The sequence below is a fragment of the Durio zibethinus genome, chromosome 12 (assembly GCF_047325235.1).
Source record: "Durio zibethinus cultivar Kanyao isolate XHJ-2024 chromosome 12, ASM4732523v1, whole genome shotgun sequence".
Taxonomy (NCBI): domain Eukaryota; kingdom Viridiplantae; phylum Streptophyta; class Magnoliopsida; order Malvales; family Malvaceae; genus Durio; species Durio zibethinus.
This window is the reverse complement of record NC_143173.1, coordinates 23,243,503-23,254,628: the sequence shown is the minus strand read 5'-3', so window position 1 is coordinate 23,254,628 and position 11,126 is coordinate 23,243,503. Positions and strand designations below refer to the sequence as shown.

The window sequence follows — 11,126 nt, the reverse complement described above, 5'->3', positions numbered from 1 at the left end:
ACTAGTAACATGTGAAGATTGGCGTACCGTATGCATCCCAACGAAATGAGTAAAGAGTTTAAAAACAACAATCTAAAGAGATAATTAATACATGCCCCCATTACAATTTACAACCATAAATCAATCCCATTAAATGCCCCATTTTTTCGATCAACCACTTGTGAATTACAAGTATACACAAATTTTTTTTTTTATTTCACAGTAACATTTTTATTGTACAAGTAGAACCCATATCACTGTGCCACACACAATTTATAGATATCGAAGACTTAGATGAAAACTCACACAAACGATGCACTCTAATGAAAAGAAATGCAGTCTTGACAAGTGTGAAAGTAGGAGAATAATCACAGATGCTGAAATTAAATTTTCACATCTACTGGATACTAATTTTTAAGAATAATTATACGCATTAAGTGAGCTAAACTCCAGATTATATTCTAACATCAATGTTAATTATAACAGAACAGCAGCTTTTGCCTGTGATGTTGAGAAACTTAAATCTTAACGTTGTCGTAGTGAGGATTTGGTGAGGCAAATGCAAAGAAGAAGGGATCATGTAACCAAGCCATGGGCACTTTTTCTCTAAAGTAATATATGCTTCTCTTTCCTTGTGCAGCCCAATCTCTTTGAAAAAGGTGAAATTAGAAAACGCGGGGCCTGGGACAACTTCCAAACATAGCTTTCCCCATTCAAAGTCTAATTCATCAATCTCAAAATTCAACCAACTAGAGAAAGTACAGAATTCTACCTCTTCCTCCGAGACAAATTCCACCAACAGACTAGCCATTCTAGTCAAAATCTAGTTAAATTCTTCTTCTCCGATACAAATTACAAAATCCAAACAGAATCACAATCTGTTAAAGAGTACTCATTTGAGTCAGTGGCGAAAGAAAAGGTAAAACGCCGACTAAACATTAAACTTTTTAATCTCCGGTAGAGAGCCCAAAAAGATAGGATGAACCAAAAACAACGGGCAAAAAAAAAAAATCGAGGGAAACACAAATATCTACATAATACATTCTGATAGCGTCAGTCTGTCATCAGCTAGGCAGTCTCTTTGACAGAATGTCTATGATGGATTAAAGGCCATCTTCCTAGCCTAGTATACATGCTTTCGGTGCCCACCATCAGCCAAAAAAACATGGCATGTAACTGGCAGATTTCTGCAAAGGATCCACAACTACCTGACTAAGTAAGGGGAGGGAGGAGACGAGGAAAAGTAGTAGAGTATCTTGAATCAGTTATGACATAGCTGCTTCAGAGGAAGTAATCGGGTGTTCTACGAGTAACATCTGGTTCTCCTCTCCTTGGAGCTGGTTCAAACTGCAGCAAGATATACTCAACAATTTTACAAACAAACAAACAAGCATCCAAGATTCAATTCAAAAGTTAGCTGTTGCTCTTTTACCTTTATTTGTGTACACGTGCATGCATGGATGGGAAAAGGAAAAGAAGAGGTGAAAAAAGAGGAAAAGGAGGAGAGAAAAGAAAGACCTGGATGAATGTGTGACTCTTGCAATCATCAACTTCCAAGATAGAAGCCATGTTTCCACAGCGATAACAATAATTAGGGGCACTAAATATAGTAACCACCTTTTGTTCCTGTTCCAAGGAAATAACTGTGAATTCAAAAACCTGAAGCAGTTTATACTGAGCATAAAAGCAAAAATAATAATCATTTAATTTTTCAGAATCATGATTTACATGTGCCCAGTTAAATCCATCCATAACCAGCTGATGAGCTCTAGCAATCAATTTTAAGCTGTTTGTTTGATTGAATTGTTCAGATATATCCTGCAGAGAAAAATGAAACATTATGAAATTAAAAAATAAATAAATAAAAGGCAAGGCAACCACAAAAACATCAAAGAATGGTCACTCTGAACATTAGTTACCTGGCCAAAGGTATATCCAGCACCACGTGGTGAGATACCCCAACCGCATCTATCATCAGGGTCAGACCACAATAAATCACACATGGGTCCTTCATGAGGAACCTCTTGAATGCGATCAAAGTTTCTTATATTATCTAGGGTTTCAATTGAAGGGGACAATCCACCATGCAGACAAAATATTTCTGACTCCACCTAAAATGAAGAAACCAGTACTACATCAGTGAATGGAAACACCAAAATCATTTTAACTCCCATCATTTCCACTTCAGTTCTAGGAGGTACAAAGTTAACTGTGAACATTACAAAGGCTTTATATCTCTTTAACCAGGACAAAAAAAAATATAATAATAAAGTTGGTTATCTTGATTTTACAATGATCGTTGAATAATTAATCTCCTTGTGCAGTAAAATTAGTGAAATTTTTAGCAGTGTCTTTATTCTAGCTTAAACATAAATACAACAAGAAACAGCCAACTGCTTCAATAACAGTTTTTATGTCATTTTTTAAGTTAGGAACTAAGAGACTTCTAGTTTCTGCTTAGAATGATCTCGATATGCTTTACAATGAGATTACAGATAGCAAGCTGTAAATCCCAACTTTTTTCTTGCCCAATCAAAAAGACAATGTGAGCCATTCAAATCCAAAACTGAAATAGGAATGAATATTTTAAACTACGATAATACAGTACTAATACCACAACAATAAAAAGTATGGAGGGCAACAATAGCGGTCAACAGCAAAGCCAAACGAAAAAGAAGCCCACTAAAACATAAATGTCAAATATAAAAAAGAATAAGGCTGATATGTATGTCCTTAGTTCTTTCTTTCATGGAATTTACATTGCAATTACTTGAAATCAAAATAGATGCACCTTATATTAGTTCTACTCACCAAAGCAGTTAATGGAAAATAGTCAAAAAGGTCTGTAAAGATCTTCCAAACATCAGCATTGCCATACCTGTAAGTAAATCACCAGAAAAAGTATTATCACAGACTTGCAAGTGTAAGAAGCAACTATATTGTGTCCACGTGACTGCAATTGAGCTAAAGGGTATACCTTTAGAAAATCATATCTACTAGTTTATATATCATATCGATTAAAGCAAATACAATATGACTTTATTTTCTTAACTGGAAAAACGAATCAGTTTAAAAAATATGATTGAAAATAAAAAAGACAAAAAAGATAAAGGATAAGAAAACATTTAGTAAAACTAGTAGATCTATGTTCAAAATACTACAGCCTTTGAAACGAAGGTTGTGCATAGAACTCACTTTCGCAGACATTCATCATAAAACCCATAAACTTGAGTAATCTGCCAAAAAGAAAAGGAATGACTCAAGAATTAGCTTGACATTCACTATGATAATTGGTCAAAAGTTCATATCAAACTTTGAATTAAAACTCAGATATGCAAAATATAAAATCATAAATTGTCAAACTTTTCTGTTGTGTATGTGCACGTGTTTGGAAAGGAGCGAAGGCCTGGAAGACGATGCAAACTTCATACTTGGCGGCTTTCATGATTTCCTCTGAGAATGGTAATCCGCTGTGGATAACGGACCTTTAAAGCCACTAATAGCTGAAGGAGCAAACAATTAGTATCATCCAAATGGAATGCATAAGTGGCTTAACCACTTAAGTTTTCTATTGATCTCAATTTACAAAGATTATACTAGCAAATGTAAAACCGCCTATGAACTTAATATAATATGCATCTTTATGAACAGAAAAAGTAACAGCAGGCAACATTGTTTGACTTCACTGTTTAAGAAAAATCTGGCATCAATCTAACATGGAGTATACTCTCATTGAAGTGAAAGGTAGTGATAAAGCCTACCAGAAAAAAACAAAAAAGCTTCTCATCATGTTCTTCCTGAATTATAGCAACTTTAAAGTGCTTCCACTAGATAGAGACCAAAAGTGATAAATAAGAGAAAATGCAGTCATCTAAATCCAAAGGAAAACTCTAATATAACTCACCATCTCTCTAACCAGTGTTATTAGCCCAACAACAATCAGAATCTTCCAAAAGGCAAAGGCATCTCAAATTCATAGCGTTAAAGGCCACTGATATCAAACCAAGTCAAGTGTTCTTTTCTGGTGCAGATAGGATGATGTGGCCAAATTTCAATCACACAAATAGCAGCAAAAACCTTTAAAAGTCTTATCCAAAATTTCAAATTTCTCCGTAATATATCTAGACCATATTTTAGCAGAAATTGAATACAAATTTTCATGACAAGGGTAGAAAAATGCAGTTTGCAATTTAACATGTACATACCGTAACAGTTTCAACAGAATAGTACCCACGATCCACATAATCTCCCATAAACAAGTAGTTTGTATCCGGACACTGTCAATTAGCACCAAACCAACTGTAAGGCATAGGCTCAATCAAAAGATTGATCATGAGCACATGGAAAAACATAGCAAAATTGTGTAACATATGAGATAAATCAAGCATATGATAAGTGTAATACATCCTAAGAATGCCCAAATGCCTATAATAAGGTCACTATCTAATGATCAAAAGAGGCAAATCATTAAGAAGAAAAATTTTATCAAAACAGAACTCTTATGTATGAAAATGCTGAAGACAAAAAGCTTACATGTCTAACGCATTCAAAAGAGCATAAATTAAAAATATCCTCACTACAGTGACATTTGCTCAATCATGATACCCCTGCAGAGCTCCAATCTTCAAAACATTGAGGACTGAACTAATTATTTTACACATTCCCTCAGCTAAAAAAGAAGAATTAAATTAAAAAAAAAAGTCAAAGTCAGTACAAATACCTTCCCTCCAATTCGAAAAAGTTCTGCTAGATCGTGAAACTGCCCATGAATATCCCCACAAATTGTCACAGGGCTTTTCACAGGCTGTGAAAAAAAAAAAAAAACAAAACAAATCAATGTTTTCCCAGTTAAAGGATGAGCAATCTCAACATCTTCAAAACACATCGGTAAATAAACAGATATAGATTACAGATGCCTGGAATTAGAGACTAAACATAAGCAAGACTCAAATAACAAACCTGGACATTGCTTTCTCCCATTAAAATCTCCTTGGACTTGTCGCATAATGCTCTGACCTAAACAAAGCAACAGGAAAACAAATACAGTTACTATTACAAGACGAAACAGGGAAGAAAAGAAAGGACGTCAATTGATCAAACTGAGAACAACATAATTAAAATCAAATGAAGAAAAATCTGGCAGTCAGAGCAGTTTAAACAAACAACATTTTTCCGTGAAAATACCCCTAATTCTTTCGAAATTACCAACATCAAATAAATCAAAAAATAATTTTCTTTTTCTAACTTTTTATTCCTTAACTCAATTAACTTTAAATTAAATTTTAAACAGAAATAAAAATTACTACTAAATATTGGAATAATAAAAGATAAAATAATTCAATTCCAAATAATTTCGGATATTCATTTCGCAGTGAAACAAAGGCTAATCGATTATTCACAAATTAAAAAATTAAATTATTGTATTAATTCTTCAAAAAATTCCGTACTTTCTTGGGAAACAAACAGATCATGAGGAAGAAAAGGTACCTGCTGCTCCGAAAGCGGCTTACACTGCATGAGCTGCGAGATCTGCTCATCGAGATCGGTGGTTGAGTCTGTTGGTGAAGGATTAGCGCCCATCTTTGATTTATGAGTTGAAAGAATCGAGCGTGGAAATCGTTTTGCGGATTAGGGAAACCCTAACCCTAGTTTGGATTGGGAAATTTTCATTTTTTTTTTTTCGTTTTAAATATTCTTTTTGTTTTTCGTTTTTTTCTCTATCACTCTCTTTCCGACTCCCTTGTTCCTGTCACGTAGACGAGTTGAGGGGGCGCGTGAATTGAGGCAGCGAGTGGAGCGTGTAGGGTGTGATTGTCCCGCGCAGATCTGAGTTTAAGCTACTTTTTAATAAAATTACCTTATTACCCCCAATGGCTTGTCATTTTTACGACTTCTAAAAATTACTGTGAATCTTTTTTCTTTTTTTTTTTTTAATTTTAAGTTTTTAAGGAAAACGATAAGTATTGAAGAATTAAAATGATATAAAACAATTCTGTTTTCTCTTTCCTAAAAAAAAAAAAGGTTAAATTTGCAGGAAACAAACCTACATGCAGGCTGAAAGATAGGAAAATTGTAAAGGTAACACCCGTACTAATTTATTTGCATTCTAAACAATTTTTATAAATTGGTTTCATTGCCTCCTTTGAAACTTTGAGTATCCCTATAAACAAGGGCAAGGTCCTTTCATTTGTTAAAATATATCATTTATATCTTATCAGTAATTATTTCTTCCAAAAATAATATCATCAATAGGGAAGAAATTTTCAAATACAATAAAATTAAATTGAAGGGCAAAAGAGTAAAAAAAAAACCAACTTATTACACTGCCGATAGAATCTTTGCTCAATTCCATTAACAACGACTTTAGCAGTCTTAGAGTCGGCCTCACAATCCTTTCCCTCTTGTGGTAATCTTTGGAGGAGCTAAGATCCTTGTTACAACCAAAAACTTGATAGGAAGGAGTATAAAAATTTAAGCTTGTCGTTGGAGTTTTCTTCACCATCAAAGCTGGACGAACTAAAGAAATAATAGAAGTTTCCTTCAAAAATTTGCCATCTTGTGCATCTGTATAATCAGTCAATCTCCCTAGCTTAAAATCAATGAGTGAAGATTCCTTACCGTTAAGCAAACCAAAATTACTATCAAACCAAGCTCAGTTTCCACCTAACGTGTTCATCTGCCTTCTAAGTTCGAGAGTTAAGCTGGTGATGATTCAGAAGGGACTTCTCATCATTATCATTGAAATCGAGGCTCTCCTCCTCTTCAAGCTGCGTATAAACTTCACTTCTTTTCTTGCCATCCAAATCATTTGAGTTTTCAGCATGAAATTCGGATTGCTTGCCACTTGATGAAGAATTAGTTTCCTCTTGTTGTTGCATTTCTGATTCTATCAATGCTTGCATTCTTGCATTCTCCCGGTCTCTTAGATATGTGCAATAAAGGAATGAGTAAATGAGGCAACAGATTGCCATTGGAATCCCGGGTGCTGTGTAAAGTGCCTTAGAAAGTGATGCAGCATTCTCTCTATCTGTCTCAATCTCCACGGAGTCTGGTGATCCTTTGGATGTTGGTTTATAACTGTAAACATGCTGAGCCAAAATCCCAACTATAGGTGGAGTAAAAGATGCCAGTATAAACTCGAAAGATTGATTCAAGGCATAGATGCTTGTCCCGGATTTCTCAGGGACAATCTCTGCAAATATTGGACTGTATACACCATTCATATACCACACAATGCTCATCAAAAAGAAATATATTATTGCAATTATAATTAGAACATTCAATGAAAATACGAAACAATTGCCTAATGCATGCATCAGTGAATGTTCAACATGCAGCAGCACTGCAAGCAAAGGATTAGATCAATTTGGCCTATAGAATAATCCCACCACAGTGCATAAAAATATCCAAATATAGCACCACCAAAGCCCAAGAACATGGTATTGTTTGTTTGCCAAACCAAATACTAATTTTAGACAGTTTTTTATTTTACCGTAAAATGAGCATCTAGAAACTATTAATCGATCGCTTCTTATGAATAAAGCCCCTAGCTTCCACAATTCAATGCCATTCATCTTCCAGGTCTATCATTGTACTATCACTACTAAAGCATTGAAACTACTAAACTTGTTAAATTCAACATCTACAGTTTGAATGCGGTTTTCAAAGTAAGCAACATACTCTTTTGTCCCTGAAAGATTTCTACACGAATTCATATGAATATCTTCATCGTCTACAAGTGAGTGGGGAATCTAAACTAAGTTCTATATGAGCTGCATTAAGCCATAGAATTTATAACCTATATTTTCAGAGAAAATGATATATAGTCCACTTGTAATTTTTCTTGTCCTACATCTTATATGTAATCACTTTCCTTTGACTAAACATCCATGCCAAATTTTTGTTACTTAAAACGTAGTCTCTAAGGTGAAATAATTTAATTTTGACTTCATATCTAGCATTATTGTGCTGTGATGAACGTTGAAAAAATAGTTTTTTTGGACTTCATTGTCTTTGCAGTCAAACCCAAGCATGACACCAAGTTAGTTATTGGAAATATTGAATAAGTATAAGATGGACCAAGAAGATGTAATTGTTAGTTGCTGGAGCATTCCAAGATGTGCACAATCCTATGAAGGAAAAAACCAAACCATGCATAAATGCATGGAGAAATTATTTTGGTTCTTTCCTTTTTTTTTCATCACAATTATACCACAATTAAACATCAACTCCATCTGTGACAAACAATCAACCCTTCAAATACCACAAATAGTTTTGTTCAAACTAATATCATCAACTCATATGGTACTTTAGATCATCCACTTGATAGGCAGAAATAAAATAATTAAAATACACAATAAATAAATAAATAAATAAACAATACATGATACAATTCATACTAACTTGAAAACTTAATATTCAAATAGCTTCAAAAAACCCTAAGACAAAAAAAAAAATCAATCGAAAACAAAATCACAACTTCATTTAAATAACATTCAAAATAAAATACTCCTAAAAAAGCAAAATTATACAATTATACCACAATTAAACAATTACAATTAAACATCAACTCTATCAGTGACAAACAATCAACCTTTCAAATACCATAAATAGTTTTATTCAAACTAATAACATAAACTCATATAGTACTTCAAATTAATCACTTGATAGACCAAAATCAAAATCAAATATAACCAAAATACACAATAAATAAAAGAAAACAATATATTTTACTATTCATACTAACTTGAAAATTTAATATCTAAAAAGCCTCAAGAAACCCTGAGGCAAAAAAAAAACAAAAAATCTATTGAAAACAAAATCATAACTTCATTCAAATAACATGTAAAACAAAATACCTTTTAAAAAAGCACAAAATTATGCACAGCAAAACTATATTTCTATAAACAATAATTTTATTTTCATCCAACAGTACAACATGCAAAGAGAAATTCTTTCAAAAAAATATATTCACAACAATATATAAACCTCAGAACCACAAAACACAAACCTTATTACAGTCCAACTACACTAAACAAAAACAAATGTGTAACAACAAAATCATCATAAGGAAACTACAAAAAAAAAAAAAACCCATATTCAATTAAACAATGAAAAACACCCACATATTTTACCTAAAAACACCAGGAAAAAAAAAAGAAAAAAAAACTTGAGAAACATCTTTTTCACAAAAAAAAAAAAAGCTCCACTCTTTGAAGCAACAACAAAAACCTAAAAAAAAAAATTCAGAATTGCAGTTAAAACACAGGTGTCAAAGATAAAACAACAAAAGAAAACACAAATTATGTACTGTAAAACTATTTTTCTATAAACAACAATCTTATTTTCATCTAATATCACAACATGCAAAAAAAAATTCTTCTAAAAAAAAATACATTTACAATAACAAGCAAACTTCATAATCACAAAACTCAAACCCCATTTAACAATCAAACTCCATTAAACAAAATAAAAATTTTAACAACAAAATTAACTTAAGAAAATCCAAAAAAAAAAATCCATATTCAATTAAATAATGAAAAATAGCCATAGATTTTACCTAAAAACAGTTGAAAAAAATGTAAGAAATTGAGAACCTCTTTTTCACGCCAAAAGCTTCACTATTTAACACAGCAATAAAAACCTAAAAAAAAAAAAAAACCCTTTGAAATTGCAATTAAAAACACATATGTCAAAGATAAAACAATAGAAGAAGATACATGTATCATTTGAAAGAACTTTTTTATTGATAAAACCCCAACTTGATCAAAATATATGTGGCATTCTAAATCCCTTAAGAGATTCTTTTTATATAAAGGTATATTGATAATGTTTTTAGACTCTTCCAACAAGATGAAAAGTATTGATAGTGTTTTTAAACTCTTTCGACAAAATAAAAAAGTTATCACATTCTCTTTTAAAGTATAATAAAAAATTAAAAGACTAACACAGTTAAAAGGAAAAAAAAAAAAAAAAGAAACATAGGCATGACATTCTTTTATTTCTGCTAGTTTAAAATTTTCATCAATTGTGTATATAAAACAAATTTCTTTTTTTAATATAATCTACAAGAATATATAATAACCCTCTAATCTCGTTAATGAAATTTAAAATATTTATTAACAGTATATAAAATAAAATTTCAATATATAAATACGTATATCCATTTAAATTTTATCGTTAATTATTGATATATAAGAATAAGAGTTCTATTAATAATTGTGGCATTTTTTTTTTAAAGTGTTAGTTATAATAATAACTTTAAATTGAATACAATAATAATTAATGATTTATATAATATTTTATATTTAATTTATATAATTATTTTAAAAGATATCATTAAGGTACTTATTAACAAAACTCATAAAATAATTATATTGTAATGAAAATTAAAAGCTTTACAGATACATCAATGAATTGTAATATATCATTGTATCTATAAAAGAGAAAGTTAAACATTTTATTTTTTATAATACCTTATCTTAAGATTTTGTTTAAAATTAATCTTTTTTTATTTTAAAAATGCACTTTCTCAACCTAATTCACTTAAGAATTTACTTGGACAAAAATCGATTTCTATTGAAAAAAAAAAAAAGAAACTTCTAGGGCTAACATTATGAGTAAAATATTAACATATTGAAATTTAGTTAGTAGTTAAGATATTTAACTAAGAAAAATTTTAATCAGTATTGATTAATTAAATAAAATTCTGTAGTTCTTTTAGATGCTGTCATCATATCTAATAAGATTTCATTTAAATAATTTATGAGAAGAATTTTATTATACCATCGTTTTAAGATTAAATCTCATCTAATTCAATAGAGTATAAATAAATGAAATTAAAGATTTTTTTTGGTCAAGAATAAATGGTTTGAATTAATGTCTATATACATAATTTGATATCTTTAAAAAACTGAATTAATTTTTTTATTTAATTAAATCTTTGAATATAAGTTCATATTTTAAGTAGAGAAATTAAAAGATAAACTAAAAATTCAATTTATTATCTTAAAATGAAAATCCATAATTAGAAACAAATTTAAGACGCCGTTTGCCCGTTGGGGGAGCTTTTAATTATGACGCAAGCCCCAAATTGTACGGTCACCAAACTACATTTTGTAGATTTTTTCTCACTCTCTCTCGTTTCT

At 31.0% G+C, this 11,126-nt stretch overlaps 1 protein-coding gene across 1 annotated transcript; it reads right to left on the bottom strand.

Annotated features, from left to right (window-relative positions):
- Positions 1-719: 719 nt before the first annotated feature.
- LOC111296245 (serine/threonine-protein phosphatase PP2A-4 catalytic subunit-like) lies at positions 720-5,701 on the bottom strand. The gene is made up of 11 exons (XM_022890444.2): positions 5,467-5,701; positions 4,939-4,995; positions 4,700-4,783; positions 4,185-4,256; positions 3,411-3,482; positions 3,175-3,215; positions 2,791-2,857; positions 1,899-2,090; positions 1,708-1,797; positions 1,498-1,605; positions 720-1,326 (listed from the first exon to the last, which is right to left on the bottom strand). Exons 1-11 carry the CDS (start codon positions 5,557-5,559, stop codon positions 1,261-1,263), a joined length of 942 nt encoding a protein of 313 aa, XP_022746179.2. The 5' UTR covers positions 5,560-5,701; the 3' UTR covers positions 720-1,260.
- Positions 5,702-11,126: the final 5,425 nt, after the last annotated feature.